At 40.7% G+C, this 21,674-nt stretch overlaps 1 protein-coding gene across 2 annotated transcripts in view; it reads right to left on the bottom strand.

The window, feature by feature from the left end:
* NOS1 (nitric oxide synthase 1) overlaps positions 1 to 21,324 on the bottom strand; it is a 120,353-nt gene extending 99,029 nt beyond the window's left edge. For both annotated transcript variants that reach the window (XM_044290759.1, XM_044290766.1), the window contains exons 1-2: positions 20,563 to 21,324; positions 7,504 to 7,609 (exon numbers count right to left, since the gene is read on the bottom strand). In XM_044290759.1, coding sequence (XP_044146694.1) covers positions 7,504 to 7,609; positions 20,563 to 21,257 — 801 coding nt within the window. In that variant the 5' untranslated portion in view covers positions 21,258 to 21,324. The remainder of the gene's footprint in view (positions 1 to 7,503; positions 7,610 to 20,562) is intronic.
* Between the last annotated feature and the right edge of the window lie 350 nt (positions 21,325 to 21,674).

A 21,674-nucleotide genomic window follows, 5' to 3' on the forward strand; every position in this document is an offset into this window, starting at 1 on the left:
GTCATACGGATCAGGATCCTGATCCTGATGGAGCTCACTGACCAAAACACTGACATGTGAAGGAGGCCTACACCACCCATGTAGTGATTGGGCTCGACTATTTTAGCCATGTCCATCGCTAACAGATGCATTAAATCATGCATCTTTGGGACTTTCATGGATTGAGTATTCATGGTTAACCAACATAAAGCCACTGATCACTGACATGTATGGAGTAGGAACATCGTTAAAACTTCACTTTTATTAAAGCACTTAAAATATTAGGCATATCCAAATCCATCCTTAGTCAACATAGTATTTAGGGCTAAAGTACTAATTTGCTACGATTCTGTCCTGCGCTGAGAGCTGAAAGGCTGATATAGACTAGGAGAGATGTTAATGTACTTCCCCTTAAAATCTCTAATGACTAGCCTGTGATCTGCATATTCCCCTATCTGTTCTCTATGATAGCAAAATTATTATCAAAATATTCTACTATCCTTCGACAAATTCTACCATCCTACCTCTATGATAAAGTACTACTTTTATTACTCTATCATAGAGAAAAATAGGAGAATATGTTGATCACAGGCAAGTTATTAGAGATTTCAGGGAAAGTGCATTATCTCTCCGCTAATGTCTTCTCTATCAGCCTTTCATCTCCTCTTCTCGGTCTGTGGTGTACACATTTGCATACACCTTGTTTTTATTTCCAACTTTTTTGAGCTTTTTCAAGAGAATGACCCTACCATAGTGTACAAAGTAGAAGTAATTAAAGAAGTTGTTAGAGATAATTAAAAATTCTGCTAATACCTCCAAATGCTGTGTCACCGGTCCAGTCCTTCTCCCGCTGTCTGTTTATAGACAGCAGCAGTGAAGTGCAGGTATACAGGATGTTATCGCTGGAGCCGGCCACTGGCTTCAGCAGTGTACTGTACAGCAAGAAACCACTGAGGCCAGTGAATGGCTACAGCAATCACAAATGGCATATCAGAAATCATCTCTGTGTCCAAGATATTACATCCCGGCTGTAGCCCGGCTGAGAGGACAGCAGCAGTCTGCCACAAAAATATTTTAAGTTGGACAACCCTTTTAAAGGGTTTCTTTGGAAATAATGAGTTTTAGAGCCTCCGTCTCTAAACAGAAGATTTATAGTAATCTGCTCTTCTCCAAGCTTTCTATGGTGTCTCTATGTTCCAGTCCCTTCATTGTTTACATTCAAAGCAGCATTGGTATGGTCACATGCTCCACTGAAGCCAATGACTGGCTTCAGTGGTGTCATGCTGCTTGTGGCCATATCACTGCTGAAGCCAGTCATTGGTTACAACGGAGCATGTGACTAGATTATGCCCATGCTGTGCCGGATGTCAACACTGCAGGGACCGGAACATTGAGACACTGGAAGCAGAGCAGAGAACCAGAGCCGAGTGAAGCAGGTAAGTATGAATCTTCTGTTTAGAAAGGCAGGTTGATGGCACTTGTGAAAAATACATGTTTCCCAGATAACCCCTTTAAAGGTGCTTGTACGCCTTCCATAGCTTTCGGCTGAACACTCATTCAGTAGACAGCTATCTCTCCTGGCCACCCCACACACACTTATATGCTTGGTTCGGCTGAGCATGAGTGTGTGTTCAATGGAGAGAGAGGAGAAAGCTTCTCCATTGTGGTGGCTTATCTCCCAGGAGAACAAAATACAAAGAGCCTGATCCTTCTCTTCCACAACTTGATCTGTTGGGGAAGAGTCATGAGATCACCATACATGTTACACTGTTGGATGGTCCTGCAGGTGAGTGTGGAGATATCCATCGGAAAAGGGTCACCAGGAGTACCCCTAATATTTTAAGTGTTTTAATAAAAGTGACGTTTAAAACCCATTCCATACTTCATCCAATGTTAATGACAGGGGTTCAACCAGCATCACACAACCTGGAGATGCACAAGGCCAAAGCTCACCTGAACTGGTCCTAAGGACACCACCACTGAACTCTAGGAGCTGCTGAAACACATTCTCTGAGATAGTAGTAGATGTTTATACCCAGTGGAGCTAGTCTGTTTCTCATTGTTCCCTGGTCGTTGCATTGGAGGGCACAGAGCTCTATGTTTAAAAGTAGAGATGAGCAAATCAATTGTAAACTAATTGAATTCAATCCAGAATTTTCAAAAATTCAACTTGTATCTAAATCCACATTTTTGGTGATTTGTTTCAGGTGAATTTTAATAGTGAGAAGTGAGAAGTGATAGAGAAAGGGGTTGTGTATCATTGACACTTTAGCAGATATGTTCTCTGGGACTCTAAATCCCCAATATTACTGAATAGATGGAATAACATGGTTTAGGCTCCAGCGTCTGCTCACAAGGGGTCAGGTATATCAGTGTGGATCAGTACTAGGCTGATAGGGAAATCCTGCATTTATGTCAGACATCTAAGTTAAAAGCAGATTATGCAGTATGGGTAACAGTACAACGTACAGCAACAGGGATTAGTACGAAGCTTTACAGAGAGAAAGACTCTAAATATGGCAGGGGAATCCCATAATCTGCATGTGCAGGGAACACTTAAAGGAAATCCCAGGCACTCTGGGTAACCTCTGTGCCTTCAACATCAAGGTAAATGAATATGAATTTTCCTATATAATTATATAATTTCTAAATATATCTGATGCCTTCCTAAAAGTAACGATTGATCATTCCTTTTGCTATTGAATACAGTGTCTTTTGCACTGTACATTGCATCTAATCAACACATTTTAAAGGAAAACACTAGCTTTTAACTGGCATTTAAGGGGTTTATCCATGTACAGCACATCATCACCACTACAGGGAGGTAAACTGAGGCTGGTTTGGACAAACGAGAGCAGCGGGGGATTTACCAGATGAATAAAGGGGTGGTATTACACTGCCAGATGTACAAGCAATGTGAGTGCCGATGGATGGAAGCATCCATCGGTGCTCGTTTACATTGATTACACCGGCCGATACAGAATGCTGAAGGAACAATTCATTACTCTCTCATTCTGTCTATTAATTTTCAGCAGCGCATTCCTGATGAAAGATGCCCATCAGCCGATGAACAAGCATTATCTCATTCATTGGCTAATTGACTGCTTGATTATACGAGACAATTATTGGGAACAAGCATTTCTATGAATGCTCGTCCCTGTAAATTGACCCGATTATTGTGGGGTCCAATAGGAGCTTAAATGGCTATTCTGGTAGGTAAAAGTTATCCCTTATCCACAGGATAGGGTGCTATATACTGTGAGGTGCTATACTGCTCTACTGTATACTGTGAGGTGTTGTATACTGTGCGGTGCTGTATACTGTGGGCTGCTATATACTGTGGGCTGCTATACTGCTCTACTATATACTGTGGGGTACTGTATAGTGTGGGGTGCTAAACTGCATACTGTGTGGTGCTGTATACTATAGGGTGCTATACTGCATACTGTGGGGTGCTGGGGTGCACTGTAACACTAGGGTGAGCCGAGCCCTGGTCTCCTTCCTGCAGAGTGGTGCCCACTTCCAGCCTGAGCCCAGCTGCCCAGAGCACTGATCCGGAGCCGCTGGAGTCTTCAGAACTGGAAGTATTTACAGTCATTCACTGGACTCTACCAGGTGTGTGGATTTTTTGTGTGTGTGTTGTGGTGGAGGGCGCGATTGCCTGCTAAGGTGTGGGAAGGCGGGATCCAGGGGGCCCAAATAAATTTCTGCCCAGGGTCCAATCAATATTAAAGACGGCCCTGTGGGCTCCTTATCTCTGAACTCTGACCTTATGAGCTCATTAAAGCTCAATTCTTATCTTGCTGAAGAATCTGGCTTAAATAAGTGTTTATGACCTCTTAGCAATTTAGAGATAAGGTTTATTAGATGACGGCACAAAGTGAAAGTACCATTCACACAGATAGAAAAACAGTTAACCCTTTGTGACAGATTGGCTCAATATTCTTAACCACTTCACATCCGGGCCATTCCCCCTTCCTAACAGAGCCTAATTTAGCAAATCTGACATATCTCACTTTATGTGGTAATAACTTTGGAACGCTTTTACTTATCCAGGCCATTCAGAGATTGTTTTCTCGTGACATATTGTACTTCATGATAGTCATAAATTTGAGTCAATATATTTCGCCTTTATTTATGAAAAAATCCCAAATTTACCCCAAATTTTTAAAAATTACCAATTTTCTAAATTTCTATTTCTCTGTTTTTAAAGCAGAAAGTGATACATCATAAAATATTTATTACTTAACATTCCCCATCTGTCTACTTTATGTTGGCATCATTTTGGAAATGTCATTTAATTTTTTTAGGACGTTAGAAGGCTTAGAAATTTAGAAGCAATTCTTAACATTTTTAAGAAAATTGCCAAAACCCACTTTTTAAGGACCAGTTCAGGTCTGAAGTCACTTTGTGGGGCTTACATAGTGGATACCCCCATAAATGACCCCATTGTAGAAACAACACCACTCACTTTTTAAATTTCACTTTTTTGGTAGATTAATCCAATTTTTTCTTTAACACATCGAGGGTTAACAGCCAAACAAAATTTTAGATTTATTACCCAGATTCTGCGGTTAAGGCCTCATGCACACGACCTGTGCAATTTTTTGCAGTCCGCAAACCGCAGATCTGCAAAAAACGGATGCCGCCCGTGTGTCCTTTCGCAATTTGCGGAACGGAACGGGCGTCCCATTGTAGACAAGAATAGGACAAAATGGACAAGAATAGGACATGCTATATTTTTTTTGCGGGGCCTCGGAACGGAGCAACGGATGCGGACAGGACATGGAGGGCTGTCCACATCTTTTGCGGCCCCATTGAAGTGAATGGGTCTTCATCCGAGCCGCAAAACAGAAACACCCCACATGTGGTCATACACGGCAGGCCGCAGAAGAAAAGGAGCGCCACATGGTTTTTGGAAGGCAGATTTTGCTGAACTGGTTTATAGATGCCATGTCCCATTTGAAGTCCCCCTGATGCCCCCTTACAGTAGAAACTCCCAAAAAGTGACCTCATTTTGGAAACTAGGGGATAAGGTGCCAGTTTTATTGGTACTATTTTTGGGTACATATGATTATTTGATCATTCATTATAACACTTTATGGGGCAAGGTGACAAAAAATGGGTTGTTTTAGCACAGTTTTTATTTATTTATTTTTACAGCGTTCACCTGAGCGGTTTGGTCATGTGACATTTTTATAGAGCAGATGGTTACAGATGTGGCGATACCTAATATGTATACTTTTTCTTATTTATTTAAGTTTTACACAATAATAGCATTTTTTAAACAAAATAATTATGTTTTAATGTGTCCATGTTCTGAGAGCTATATATTTTTTATTTTTTACTTTTGCTGGATGAGGTGATGGTTTTATTGGTACCATTTTGTGGGACATACGCGTTTTTGATCACTTAGTGTTGCACTTTTTGTGATGTAAGGTGACAAAAATGGCTTTTTTTGACACAGTTTTTATTTTTATTTTTTTACTGTCTTCATCCAAGGGGTTAGGTAATTGAATATTTTTATAGAGCTGGTTGTTACGGACGCCGCGATACCTAATATGTATACTTTTTTTATTTATTTCACTTTAACACAATAATAGCATTTTTGAAACAAAAGAATGATGTTTTAATGTGTCCATGTTCTGAGAGCTATAGTTTTGTTAGTTTTTTTTAAATGATTTTTTATGTAGGGGCTCATTTTTTGAAGAATGAGGTGACGGTTTTATTGGTACCATTTCGTGGGACATACGCCTTTTTGATCACTTGGTGTTGCACTTTTTGTGCTGTAAGGTGACAAAAATGGCTTTTTTGACATTTTTATTTTATTCATTATGGTGTTTATTGGACTGGGTGGATCATGTGATATATTTATAGAGCCGACTGTCATGGACGCGGCAATACCAAATATGTCTATTTTATTTTATTTTTGTTTTAACATTTTTTTTTACATGTGAAACCTTTTTTTTATTTTTTATTTTAACACTTTTTTTTTATTTTACACTTTTCGTCCCCCATAAGGTCATACAAGGCATTTAACTTCGCATATTTTTTTTTTTTTTACACTATTGATTTCTCCTGTAACTGGGGTTGACATAGTAGCCCGAGTTACAGGGGAAATACACCCCAGAGAGTCTGTACAGTGATATACTGCGCTGTACAGCCTGTGAAAGACCCGACAGCTCCTGTACTCTCCCGGCCCCGGCGGTCACATGACCGCCAGGCTGGAAGAGGAAGCGCATGGCTCTTCCTGCTCTGTATACACAGCTGCTCGGTGAGCGATCTAGAAGGCAGGGACACCTGGGAACTGTCCCTGCGTTCTCTAAGGGTTGCCCGTTCAGAAATGTCCATTCAGAGATAGAAAACCACCTCCCAGATGTTTATAGTCAGCGTGCGGATGGGAGGTGGTTAAAATTATTTTTAGCCCAAAATGAGTGAAATGGAATCATAAAGAAAATTGTTCCTGAAGGTGCACATAGCCTTTAAGTCCCTCTGCACTACTGGAGGAAGCACCAAAGTTATAAATATTAGAAAATATCAAATCAACTGTGAGCAAGATAGGAAACATTATAAAATAGCTGCTGTAACTGGGTATTCATATAGTAACTGTTGCTTAAATAATTTCCTAAGTGAATAGTACAAGCCAATATGTGTTAGCGAAAGATGCTTCCTTGTCCTCTTTTTAGGCTCCTCTCCTACTCCCCTCCTCCTCCTCACTAACTCTCAATTCACTGTCCAGAAGATGGGCTGCCTACTCACTGAAGGATCAGATTACTTTGAAGTCTATGGAGAGAGAAGAGGGAGGAGCATAAGGGAGGGCTTCTGAAGAAAGTCAAAGAGACGTTGACTGCTGCTGTTGGTTTGACTGCTGGTTTGTAAGTGATTTACTGTCTTATTTAACTGCTGGATTCACATTAAAACTGCTTAGTCATGCTGTATAATGTCCTCCATTACTGCTGCTGCTTTTGAGGTTGTCCTACAGAGAGTTAATCAGCAGAATATCCTTTTTATCCATGTCCCGTGTATGGGCAGACATGATCCAAGCTAGTCTGCACCTACGCAGAGGGAGAAATACGTAGATTGCAGAGGGAGAAATTGCTAAAAATACCACTTATAAGTAATGGCCATAAAATAGTGTTATTCCTAATATACACACATATGGCTAATTATTGTTTAAAATTACCTAAAAATCGACAGTTATACTTTATTCCCTGTCATCAGCAGAAAATCTTAATTAGAAAAATTAGCATACAAATATTATCTATAGCATCCTGGTTGTGCAATATAATATTATATATGTCAGCACTATCAGGAGATGCTAAGAAATAACTGACAACCTTGACTCCAAGTCAATACTGAACATCAATTTGTCCTTAGGATGACAGTGCTCAGTAAATGCTGGAGCTCAGATGAGATTGGAAGACATTATTTGACATGCAGAACAAATATGACAAGTAAAGGATCTGATAAATCTTGGTGACATAGAGACAGCAGTAAAATGTAATAGACTGAGAGCTGACATACCTGCTCACACTCTAGGTAAGGGTTGTTTAATACGACGGACGTATTCTTGTTGCTTCTCCATAAATCATTTAAGGCTGCATCACTGTCGCCTCCCTTCTGGGGTTTGCTTAAAGTAAAGAACACAATATTTAGTCTATTCAATGTACATCAATTCCCATGGAGGCCATTCATATACTGTAATACTAACATTATGAACATTATCTATACATATTGTCGAGCATGTTGGATCCCTAAAGGGGAACACTTATACTTTATTATGCAAAGCTTCGACTTTTTGTGTTTGATGATGTTCCCTAGTAATCATTTACAAATTACCTAAGAAATACGTAGGGGAAGATACAAGGTTATATAAACCGATTAGATCATAAGAAAAGAACTTGTAGTTAGGAACCAGACAGGCCGTTTACAAAGAAATAAGGAAATGTAAAAGTGCAGGTTTATTGGTTAGTCCTAGAAGAAGCAAAGAGGGGACAGAGGGATGTCTAGGGACTCTCCCTCTGTATCTGTAACTTTTGTGCAAGAAAAGCTATATTGTCATACAATTAAATGTATAAACTGGTTAACAGATAAAAATGAATTGACTCTGACATGTTTGTTTAATTGACTAAAGAGGACCTGACATGTTTGTTTTAGTAAATCCTTGATACATTGGACTGAAATTTTGTCATGCCCTGCTTAGGCTATGTGCAGAGGTTTTCCAGGTTAGCAGCACGTGTGTAGCCTTTTTGTTTTTGTTTTGGAATTGAGCTATATCCGCCTCCCTTCAGGTGCACTGAGTGGGGTCGTTGGTTTGAGTTTAAATTACGCCCACTCCCAGTGTCCTGTGCGGGTTATAGCTTCTGTCTGGCTCAGAGGAAGGAAGGAAGGATTTGCTGTTCCTGCTCAGTTAAAGATAAGTTGGATTTGTTTTCTTGTGGTTGTCTGTCTAGGCTGTTAGATAGATGCCTGCCCCCTCCAGGTCCTGAGGGAGCAGGCTGCCTCTTTCCCCCTTTCACCATCTTAGGGATTCCAGGGAATCTTCAGCCTAGGCATGAGGACACGTTATTCCCACCTTCAGGGTCTGAACGTGGGCAAAGAAGTCTAGGGAGAGCTGGTAGGGATTTGTCAGGAGGTGACCTCTATCCCCAGCTTCTTGCCTAGACACTTGTTTGTTTATATCCGGTGTATCTTGTCTGCCGTGACAAATTCACACATAAACACCATATTTATCCATGTATTTACACCAGTCAACTGACATAAATACATTCATAAATCAGTATTTGGTCAGTATTTTGCATCAGCATTTGTAAGGCAAAAACAGGAGTAGGTCCAAAACAGAAATAAAATGTAATGGAAAGATTTGCACATCATCTGTGTTTTGAACCCACTCCTGCTTTACTGATCAAATACTGATGCAAAATACTGACAGTGTGAAAGAGGCCTGTTTCTTGCTTCACTTCACGATATGAATAAACTGACTTTCTGCAGCCACCACTAGAGGGAGCTCAGAGCATTGAATTGAATGGCTGCCTCTAGTCAAGAAAAGGAGTTCAGTACCTGCCCCCTCCCCTGGGCCACACAGCAGTTGGGTGATCTGCCTCCATATTAGGAACCCCCTTGGCTGTACATTGAGACGTTCCTCTGTTGAGGAATTTTATTGAAAAAAGTGTATATGCCATTTCACCTGTCAATGCTACTGACTGGACAATTTCAGACTGTGCTGGCTGTCATTTTTTTCTTTCATTTCTAGGAAGAATAACAGAGGAACAACACAATGCAGAGTTCTAAGGAAAACACTCCAGCATTGTTATTGCATGACAAGTGTTTACTACAATAAAAACGTCAGGAGAGCTGACAGGTCTTCTTTAACACTCAGAAGTGACAGGTGTGATTCATAGTAGACATTAGTCACTTCTAATGTGATTGCTAGATTATACTTTGTATTCTTGACTGTCATGATGTCCATCATTTTCCGATCACAATTTTAAAGTATGACAATCATCTGTTTTATCAACCATTTACCATCTATAAACAGGACTTCACAGCAAACCACCGTCCTCCACCGCCATTCTCTGTATCCGGTCTATGCTTCTCTACAATGCACCCGTCATTTAGATGTTTTATTATCCATTCTCCAGATGAACTGACAGCACATAGGAGTCCAGGTATTACATCTGGAGTATATACTGTAATAGATACGGACAATGCACCTTTCTGTATGAGGGCTTAAATTGAAAGGACACTCCAGCAAACAGAATGTCTCCTGAAGTCTACCTCTTCTTTTAAATTCTATACTTCTTGTGAAGGTAGGGAAGAGTTTATACACACATTTAGGCTGCTATGATATATACTTTGAGCATTGTGCATGTGCAGTACCCAAGTGGGACACTGTAAAGGATTATCTAGTGTAACTTAATGTTTCCCAAGTTGAATGTTCTGATTTATCATTGTGCTACTTGTCTTTCTATACACTGTATACACTCATAGCAATGTATGGGCAACAAAGGGTTAACTTTGGCAGAATGCTTAGGTTGCCAGAGTGATGAGCTTGGTCTACCCCCTGGTTAGTGAGTGTGAGTCTAGTAGAGCAAGGGAGAAGACCTACATGAGCAATGGCCCAAGTACAGAGAACCTGTGCTTCTGAGACGACAGCTGCCAGAGAATTTTCTCTATTAATTGTAATTCATTTTATAGGATCCTGTTTTTCTTTTCTCTTCTTCTGATGGATCAGAAGAACGGAAAGCTAAATGGTGATGTGAATCGGACCTTAAAGGGGTCATCCTATGAAATATATTACTTACAATGTATAGAGCATTTCCAATGAAGTATCATTTCAAAATACATGTGATAAAAATATTGTAAGGTGTTTAATGCACAGTACATTACATTTCGTTCTCTGTTAGCGCCCCCTGCTGTTTCTCCTTGCACTCAGAGGTGGACTAACATGCTCAGTAGCTTTCCTACTCTATTTTGCTTCTCGGTGTCTGCATAGTGATCCCATAGAGAATCAGGGGAATCGACCCGGACACTTTGTATTCATTCATCCCTATTTCATAGAAATATACAGCTATATCTCTCTATAGACAGTAGAGAACAGAATCATGTCGGCATTACATACCATATTTTATTCATTCATCCCTATTTCATAGACAGTAGAGAACAAAATGATGTCGGCATTACATGCCATATGTACCTCTGGGACTATATGTAGGACTATTTTCTATGCAGGCTTTCTCTGCGATCCCAGCTGCTGCGGGTGTGTGTCAGTCGTGTAAGCGGGAGCGAGCTTACATATTACAGAGCTAAATACTGTACAACAGTAGTGAGGAATGGCAATTCCGGAAATCTTTCCTCAATACTATTGGATTTGCCTATCCACGGGCACCATGGCGATGTAGCAGAGTGCCGAACAATTCTGCATTCTGAATACTGTACAGTATTCTTGTGCTGACTGAACTCGGGGTTCTCCAGATTTTCAGTCGGAGGACTTGTGCTGCAGTACAGACACAGTATCGCTCTGTACTGCTGTATCCAGTACTGGCCCAATGACACGCTTCAGTACCATGGATAGTGCTGGGTTGAGTAGTACAATACACTAAGGCAGGGATCAGCAACCTTTGGCACTCCAGCTGCTGTAAAACTACAACTCCCAACATGCACACTTACTCATCTTGTTTTGCAACTTCCATAGAAGTGAAAAGAAGATCCTGGGAGTTGTAGTTTGAGAACAGCTTGAGCGCTGAAGGTTGCTGATCCCTGCACTAAGGAAGCATCTTTATTTTGCTGATCAATAGTAGTTCCAAGGGTTACAACCCCAGCATCATACAATGAAGGCCAGCCGTATTAAAACATGGTAAACCACCTTGAAGTATGTTTCCAGTGAAGAAGGTAAAGTTAGAGATGCCTTTTAACATCAACAACATCAGTTTATTTAAAGGGAAAAGGGAACCTGTCACCTGGATTTTGTGTATAGAGCTGAGGACATGGGTTGCTAGATCGCCGCTAGCCCATCCGCAATACCCAGTCCCCATAGCTCTGTGTGCTTTTATTGTGTAAAAAAACTGATTTGATACATATGCAAATTAACCTGAGATGAGTCCTGTCCCGGACTCATCTCAGATAAATTTGCATATGTATCAAATAGTTTTTTTTTTACACAATAAAAGCACACAGAGCTATGGGGACTGGGTATTGCGGATGTGCTAGCGGCCATCTAGCAACCCATGTCCTCAGCTCTATACACAAAATCCCGGTGACAAGTTCCCTTTAACTCAGCCTTTAATACAAGCTACGTAGTGTTTTTCTTCCAGAACATCATTATACTAGTACTACAATGAATTGCATAAGAATGTGTTCTAGACTTGAATCCAATGTATATGCCTTATTTCCCATAAACATATATCACGATATATCAAACTGAAAATTATTCCCAGGACCCCCAAAAATACTACCTTAAAGAACCAGCTCAATGCTCCTCAAATACATGAAGTTCTGCAGAATATATCAGGCCAAGGTCAATAGAAGCTGATGATAAAAAGTAGCCATAGGAATGTATATATTTGAATGAATTTTCTCTGACTCCATTAAAGGGATTATCCAGTGCTTAAAGGGATTATCCCATAACTAATGTAAGAAATGAAAATCAGACATCATATAGTACATGACAATCTCTTTCTAACAAAGCTAGAACCAGCCCTGTACCTCACATGAACTTCTCCCATTCATTACAACAATTGCTCTGTGAGATTCTCCTCAGGTTTGCAGCTCTGGGGATGTGTACTCAGGGGGGTCATGTCCTTTCTCATTGGGCATGTGCTTTCTGCTGCCGATCTTTCGCTGTAACGGTCACAACTTCTAACAGAAGATCTGGGATGCTACTGAGGTGGACAGAGAAACAAGGAAAAGACCAAACAGCAGGTGGTGCTATACAGATAGATTGTATTGAATAACTCTGTGGCTATGCTTCATTTTTAATTAGATCCATTTGCTAAAGTATTTAGATCCAGCTGCTGATTTAAAAAATGTACAATATTTTTCATGTGACAACCCCTTTAAATTTTTCACCAATAGAACACACACAAGGGTGGACTTTTCATAAGCATGTCAACCTTTGGTTTTCTTCCTATTAAAATATAGCAAACATCAAACAGAAAACTATCTGATATTGACAGTTCATCCTGATTTCTAGAGATGAGCGAATCAAATCCGACGAAGTGGAATTCAATCTGAATTTCAGGATAAATTCGATTTGCCTATAAGCCGAATTTCCTCGTGCTTCGTGGCAGCGAATCGATTTAACCTGAAATAGTATAAAAAAAACAAAAAAATTCAAACTTACCTCCTCCATTTGCTCACGACGGGCTGCCAGCCTCCATCTTGCTTGAAGATCTTGGCCAAAATCCCGTGCGGCGCGAGATTACATCATCACGCCCGCGTGATGACGTCATACGTCACCACGCCAGCCGGTGTGATAAAGTAATCTCGCGCCGCACAGAATTTCGGCTGAGATCTTCAAGCAAGATGGCGGCGGCCGGGCCATCGCGAGCAAATAGAGGCGGTAAGTTTGATTTTAAAAAAAATGTATTGTTAATTTTACACTCAGATGCCGCGATCATGTATGAACGCGGCATCTGAGGGGTACAATGATGGGTACGGCGCTATTGCAGCTCCCTGTTATTGCACCCGCTACTTACAGAAAAATGCAGCTAATTTTTTTTGTGAAATTCGGCGAATCAGCCGAATCAAACTTTTACGAAATTCGCTCATCTCTACTGATTTCTTTGAGACACGTTCACACAGCTTTGTCAGACAGATCTGAGGCATCTTTCTGTCTAAATCCAGATTTCAAGCACTGACAGTCAGGGGCACATGAAGACTCAAACTCCAGTGGCCTCAATGGACTGATGAATTGGCTTCTTTCCTAAAGAAGCAATTAATGTAGCTCTGAAAGCAGAAACGAGATACGTTTGGTTCTGGCTTGTATATCTGATAACAGATAGACAGATAAAAACTCCTACTCCAAAATAACCAGTAAACCAGAAATTCTGTTCTGCCAGTGTCCTTACCGTGAAGCTGGAATATTTAATGGAAGATTTAATTGATACTGATGGGGGTTCAACTGATAACATGCCCTGGTACCAAGATTTTTTGTATCAGATGTGGCTGTTCAGACATTGAAATGAATGAAATATGCAAAACCGCTAATATACTGTATACTATACAGAAGATCTACATTTTCATGGATATCTTTTTTTTTTTCAATTTACCCATTTCAACAAAAATATACAAACATACAGGTAGCAGATAGTAATAAATCAAGACCTAAATCCTCAAAAATTCATTATATAAAGCCATTAAATCTTTTCAGCACTTTCCTACATAATCAGTCACTACTTACTCTCAAAAAATGTGATGCTTATAGCCTACTGCCTAGGGTTACGTCCTGAAGTTCAGTACCAGTTAAGTGGTCGAGCATGACGAGTGGTCCAGGACTAGGACTTATAGGAAGCTAGAACTGGGAAGTAATGTCAGAGGCTCAGCAGTGAGGGAACACAATCTGAAACGCATAAGATGGTAGAGGCTTGCTCCTCAGCCAGGGGAATACAGGAGAACAGCCCCAAATAGATGTCAGCAAGATGGGAACACCAGTGGGCTCCTGCTGAACATAAGTCTACTCTTACTGCTCCGAGGAGAAGCACATAGGGAGCAAATGTGTAACAAAAGACATAGGGGGTCATTTATTAAACAGAAATACGCCTTCGTGCTGCAATCTGACACTTTTCCCCGCTCACGCCAGGTCTAAAAAGTGGGTGTGGCCTGGGCGAGATAGGGGATGGGCCTGTAGGCCGGTCTCATTTACCATTTTCTACGCCTGTTTTAGGCACAGAAAATGGTCTACATGTAAGACTTACATTTAGAAGTGGCGTTGGATCTGACTAAGTTATGTAGAGGCCGGCGCCTCTTCATAACTCCGGATCCAATGCAGGGCCTTATTAAGATTGGCGTCTAGAAAGCCGGTCTTAATAAATATGCCTTCATAGTTATGATGAGATGTAGTACTAATGTTGTATTATTACTCTGTGTGTAATGATCATCCAGCCTTCTCTCCCATGACCACTAGAATACCCCTTTAAGCAATTAACTCGTCCGCCATTAGCCTATGTTCACACAGGGTGGATACATTGCAGATTTTGTGGCGAATCTCCAGCTTCATAACGTCCCAACAAAGTGATAGACAATCCGTGTATAGTCGTATGGAAAGCGACGTGCAGTGTGGATTTTAAATATGTCGATTTATGTAGATGTTACCCGTTGCAATACATAGAGTAAAATCCACAGCACACGTAAAACATGAGAAATGAGCAGCAGATTTTTGCCGCAAATTCCACAGTAAATCCGCAATGGGAACCGCAGTGTCAGCACATACCTACAGTTATTATTTCTCAGGCCACGTGTGAATAGAAGTGTCTTTTCTTCCCAGCTGTGGTTAAATGTTGTGAGACATGACGGGGGCTCCTCCGGGGGATACAGAATTACTTAATTGGAACTAATAGTTAACGCAGAAAGGTCTTCACACATTGTTGTCACAAAAGCCAGAGTAACAAGAGGTGAATGTGTCCAGACAATTCTCCCTGGTGATGAAGATGGATGTAGCCACTGTCCTCTGCACTGAACTGAATTACATTTCTTAGGTCCTTCCAAATGCTGTGACATACTGCGGCAATTTATTTACCTACAGGCTCCATTTGTGACCATGATACCATGGCAAATATCAGCTATGCTCCAAGAAGATATGCATCTAGGAGTAAGTTAAATAAAGAAGGAAGAAATAATAGCGTTCAGTAGAACTACTAGCTAATATTACTTCACTGGACTCAATGGGGGTGTCCATTACAAGAATGTATCTCATATCACAAGATAGAGGATAAGTGTCTGATCACAAGTTCTCACATTTGACTGCAGAGGTAGATATGCAGATATGTCCACCTCTCCATTCATCTATGTGGGACTGTCAGAGATAGACTGTACTTGGCTATCTCCAGCAGTCCCATACAGTCAAAGGGGGGAACACGCGCCCCTGTGTTCATAATCTGTGAAGGTCCCAGCAGTGGAATCCCCAGACACTTATCCTGTGAGGATAGAGGATAGGTTCTTACTGCTGTAATGGCATTGGACAATTCCTTTTTGTTAAAAATTCTCCATAAAATAAGCTTATGACATGGTGTGCCACCACTGGGAACCCCAACAATCAGCTGTGAACTGTGAGGCGTCTGCACAGTTATTCAGGACTAATAAGTAGAGATGAACAAAGCTTGCAAAAATTTCACAAATTCCCAAAGAAATTCAATTTGTGACGAATTACTTCATCACGAATCGCATTCCATTTTATGTAGTGGGCGCAATGACGAGGAACAGCGATTGCGCCGCCCCTGTCATTAAACCCCTCAAATGGCACGTTCAACCCTGATCGCGGCATCTGACGTCCATTAAAGACTTTCAGAGGTTAATCAGGGGTTAAAAAAAAAAACATATTCACCTCATCCATTCGCTCTCGGAGAGGCCGTCACATCCATCTTGATTGAAGAAAGCGCACAAAATCTTACACTCGCCGACATGATGACATCATCACATCATCACCCTGGGCAGATTTGGTGACGTCATTACGCAAGATTTTGTTCATTTTCCTCAAGCTGGCCTACTAAATGAGGTAAGTATGTATTCTATTGTTTTCTACTGCCATTTCAGGAAAAATGTATTTGTTACAACAATGCGCAAGGAAATTCAGCATCGTGATGAATCGAATTTTCCCTGAAATTCGGATCAAAGTCAATTCATTTTACTTCAATTCGCTCAACACTACAAATCAGCATAAAACGTCTTTCGGACTGCAACACTTTCCACCCATTGGGGACATCTCGATGCTAATGTGTGTAAAGTGCTGTGGAATATAGCAGCGCTAAATAGGTGTGTAAAATAAAATAATATCTGGACTGTACCCACGTAGCACACGGCACACTTCAGATTTTCAGCATGGACTAACTAACAGCATTCTTGTCCATTTTCTGTCTGAGATTTTTTTTTTTTCATTCAACTAAATGCGTCTGGAAAAACCAAACACATGTGGACGCCATATTGATGTCCAGACACGTGTTTTGCGGACAGAATGGCCATCTGATTTCGGCCTTAGTATGGTTAGCTGATAACTTAAGCTCCTTGGTCTGTAATGATTCATTACCTGATGAGGAGGACAGTTTATTTTTGGAAACCAGTTTACTGTCCTATCTTCATCGTCGGATCTCACAATGAAAAGTATAATTGAGACCATTGTATAGAAATAAACTGGGACACACATTTCTGAGCTACAGGGAACTTAATCCTCCTTAAAAATCATTACAAACCACCTAATTGTCCCAGCAAATAAAGGTGAAAAGAATGAAATAAAAATGTACCTGCAATAATGTAGCCAGATAGATGTCATTACTGAGTACTACTTACTGTGAAATACGTTACCTTTCTATATTTACAAATGAGACTTCTCGCGGCATCATTTGCGAGGCAACGCTAGGCAGACAGAAAATTAGCTGTCCATACACCTAAGATCTATGTCAGCTGAACCCACCAATTTCTGCAGGTTCAGACGACCATCTAATATGTATGAGGCCTCCCGACTCTCCACCGACGGCAAACGTCTGGGTAGATAAGGATCAGGCAGGCTGAATTTCAACTGCCCTATCCTTTTGTTCTTGGGGACATAAGCAGTTGCCAGAGGGGTCTGGCAGTGGCTTTCCTCCCTTTTCCCATTCACGTCCTAGCTGACCATGCATATTTATGGTGGGATCGGGATAGATAATTGTTGGCCAAACGATCATTTGGCTGACTGTTATCTAAGGTGTTGGAGACAAGAAGAAACTGATATAACTTTGGCTTTATGTTGGTTATTACTCTTAGAACATCACTTGTTGCATTCACCAGCATAAAATGTTTGCACTGGTGGAGCATTTACCATTATGCTTCTTCTTACGTTGTTGCTCCTTCAATTTTCCACCACTTACATCTCTTTCACAAGTTCCTCTGTATTCACTGTGTTGTCTTACCTACAATCATTGACATGACATGCCAAGTAGACTGCTCCTCTATGTCATCGCTTAGTCACCTCATGATGTCCACAGGATTTGGGGCTAAGTATCTGATTAGTGGAGGTCCTACCACTGGGACACCCACTTATCACAAGACTGAGGTGCCAGACCCCTTGGATTGAATGGAGTGGTGGTTATTCATGTGTTGTCCCTCCATTCAGCTCTATGGAACTGCCAGAGACAGCTGAGTACAGAACTCTGAATGTAGCAGTGACCCACATGTTCAACCTTCACTTCATTCTAATGGGGGCACACATCCTCACTCTCATGATCTAACAGTTATCCTGATCCAGTGGATAGGGAAAACGTGTTAAATCACAGCTATATGTCCACACTCCTCTACAATTTGTCTAATAGGTCTACATATAAGTAAGCCGTATTCATGAAGCTAGCCATCTCCCTGCTTCCCTCAGCCATCCTCACATTGATTGACAGGCTGCCATGTATATAGTATATGCATACACAGCAGAATGTCAGTCATCATAGAAAGGGGCAGGGAAACACTGTCCTCGTGAATACAATGGGCATCACATTCAACACCACTGAGGACACAGCATGGACACAGACCTGACGGTACTGGTAGCTATAAATATAGAGGATATATTTTAGTTTAGTACTATCGCATATGGAACGCTGTGAAAACAAAACCCATAAAACTGTGGCAGAATTTTTTCCCCAATTCAATCCTATTTGGAATATTTTTTCCAGCTTCCCACTACATTCTATGTAATATTAAATGGTGCCATTTGAAAGTACAACTTGTCCTGCAAAAAAAGCCCTAATATGGCTATGTGAATGAAAAAGTAAAAAAACGTATGGCTCCGGGAAGGCAGGGAGTAAAAAATGAAAATGCAAAAACTGAAAATCATCAGGAAGGGGTTAAATGGGTTTTACCATAAATGATATAAACCCAACCTCTGGGTACCACTGATCAATGTATGGGACATATGACAGATTATCAATAAATTATAATGCAAGTAAGGGGCCTATTAGATGGAGTGATTATTGGTTGCATTCTCGTTTGAATTTGAGAAATAATTACCACCTGTAATAGCCTGCAAATGATTGGCTCTCCATGGATTGGACGAATCTGCTTAATTGAAAGATTAGATTCGGAGCCCTCTCTGTAGGCACCCACACCCTGGAAAAAGTCTATGGTGTACCAATATGCCTTAGACTTTTCCTGCATCAGCGCAGGCCCTTATTAAGACCGGCGTCTAAAACCCTGGTCTTAATAAATGTGCCCCCAAAATATTTACATTTTTGTAAATATTATATCTAATTATATTTATATTCTATTTTATCATATATAAAATTTAAAATATTTAATGGTATTGATATAAATACAATATGTTATTTATAAATATTGCTTTGCGTAATTGAACATCTTTTGAACACAAATGACTTTCTAAATCGTTGATCGCTGCAGTGTAATGAAAAGATATCTTCCTGTCTAATAGGACCCTAAGGCAACAACAGCAAGAAGACTACTTTGAAGATAAGATGCACTTAGTAAGCAAATACTGCACAATGTATTTGCCACTCCAGAGTTTAGACTTTCACATCACTGAAAGCATCAAACTTTTAAAGGATCCTTTACACAGGCCAATCGAGCAGGCAATTATCTGGAACTAACTGTTCTTTCCCAATAATTGCTTGCTCATCAGAGATGGTGAGAGCCAACCAATAGTTAGTATGAAGTTAGACAAAAGTGTCTGACCATGCACCAGATTTATCATGCAGCCTGAAGCACTGTGATAAATCTGGTGGATATGTAGCCTGTCTGTCCGAGTTTATGCAATATACATTTCTGGTTGGGCAGAAGATGCCTGTTTAGACAGGGTTAATCTGCTGCCCAGAAACAATGATCTTGGTGTCCACAACAACCATGCTCTTACCAAATGAATGAGCATTTGCACCCTTACACAGGACAATTATCAGGAACAAGCATTCCTAGAATTAATAGCTCCTTCCCGATAATTGCCCCGATAATCGATCCATGTAACGGGACATTAAGATTGTGAGGGTAGTCACAATAATTGTGACAGGAATCCCTGAAGATTTGTTTCAATGGTAGTCACAATAATTGTGAAAGATATCTCTGAAGGTTTGTTCAAAACACTGAAAGTAAATGCCTTGAAAAAGGAGGTAAAAGGTGAATGTAGAACATTTGACACTGCATAAAGTTATTGTCATTTTTGTGTCCTTTTCTGTTCAATGGAGATTGTCAGAAGTTTTACCCGCAAAGCTGCTGATAATGCTATATAGGCAATGGGGGAGCCGTGTGAGCATACTTGAGGCAATGGTCAAACAATTTGCTTGACCAAGAAATCCAACTTTTCCTCCTCCTGGCACTACAGCTGCACGTGAGGAAGTTCTTTAGTGTTCAATGCCCTCTGCTTCCTGCCGTGAACATTTTCCCAAAGCCCTGAGTGATGAATGTAGTGTCCAATCAGGAGACAGCCAGAGCCGTTAACTCCCAGCAGAGAGGAGGGACTGTGTATGTGTTCTGTTCATAGGACACTAACATGAAGGGTCCACCTCCATGGCATTTGTGATCATGGTGCCAATCACTGTAACCTTCGTGACCATTGCCCCAGTTATGCTTACACTACTCCCCCATTGCCTCTATAGTGCTATCATCAGTTTGGAGGGTTCAAAACGGCAAACATTCTCTTTCTCCACAGAACAAGATAAGTATTCTCATCTGCAAGTGTGAACACAACATGCTATCTCTATCCTCTTAGCGAATAATGATTACAATTACAACTAGAATGGAGCAGGACTTATCACATTTCACAGGTTGTATGCTTGACTATTCAGTTCCTTTTGGCATATGAATATGATTACATCCAATAGAGCTGACTCATGATGACAGCTTACATACATGCAATGCTAGAGCATAGGGATGAGGTCAAGCTTACTTTTTGTTGGGATGTCTTACCTTTCAACTTGAACTTCTGCGTCCTTCCTTTCGGATAGGCGATGACCATCTCCATTTAACTCTTTACATGCATTCTGTAACAGGTTCACTACAGGTTCAATCTCTTTCATGATGTCATTGTTTTCTGCTCCCCCATTAAGGCAAGGACTTATACTGATGTCATCTCCTTTGATACCATCAAGTCCATTTAAGTGAAGAAGCTGGTGCACTTCCTGCCAAGAAGATCCAGCTGAACTTGTGGCACTGTCCACCATATTTTGTTGGTCTTTACTATACAGGCTCTGACTTGAAAAGTCACTTGACTTTGACTTTGGGCAAAGAGGTCTGGTAACTCTAATTGTCTTAGGTGTTCCATCTCCTGTAAAGGTGGTCTCCAAATGAGTTGTGAAGCCTTCAGGGCCTCTAAGAATGAGCACCACAAATGTCTCTGAGGCAATACTGCGTAGTATTTCCAGGGCTGTTTCATAACTAGCATCTACAAGTGGTCTGTCATTCACTGCTAATATAATGTCACCTACCTGCACAAGACCACTTTGCTCTGCCGCCCCACCTCGAATTATGTCAGAAATGATCACTGGGGGTTTGCTCCTTCTTTGCTTGACCAGGAACCCCAGACCACCCACTTTTCTCTTGTAGAGGCGTACCGATATGACATTCGGTTGTAGCTGCTTAACACTAAATTCATATTCCTCCATGACAAAGCTTTTCAAAGTCTGTTGGGAATCGGTGAATTTGTCAGAAGGTTATGTCAGTTTCCTTCTCTTAAAGTAACGAGGGCGATGTGAGAGTGTTTCTGAATGTGGCAGATTCCTTAGAAGTTTAATGAACCCTAGCTAAGTGACTTTCAGATGTAAAAAACTGGATCTCAGATGAACATAGCTTTATTTCACCTATCTCATGCTTCTGGTCCTTTTTCAGGAAATTTGCTATGCAAGAAGCCTACAATTCTGAGGATTCCCAGGTAACACTAAATCCAAACAAACCTTGGATCTGTCACAGGAAGTCTGGTAGGCTTTTTATTAACAGTTCATTTATAGGTAGCTTAACATTTTCTTAATTCTCAGGCATTCTTGAAATAATGTGTCCAGTCTCCATGTGTATTTTCTGCAGCT

Source organism: Bufo gargarizans, chromosome 1 (assembly GCF_014858855.1).
Source record: "Bufo gargarizans isolate SCDJY-AF-19 chromosome 1, ASM1485885v1, whole genome shotgun sequence".
NCBI classification, from domain to species: Eukaryota; Metazoa; Chordata; class Amphibia; order Anura; family Bufonidae; genus Bufo; species Bufo gargarizans.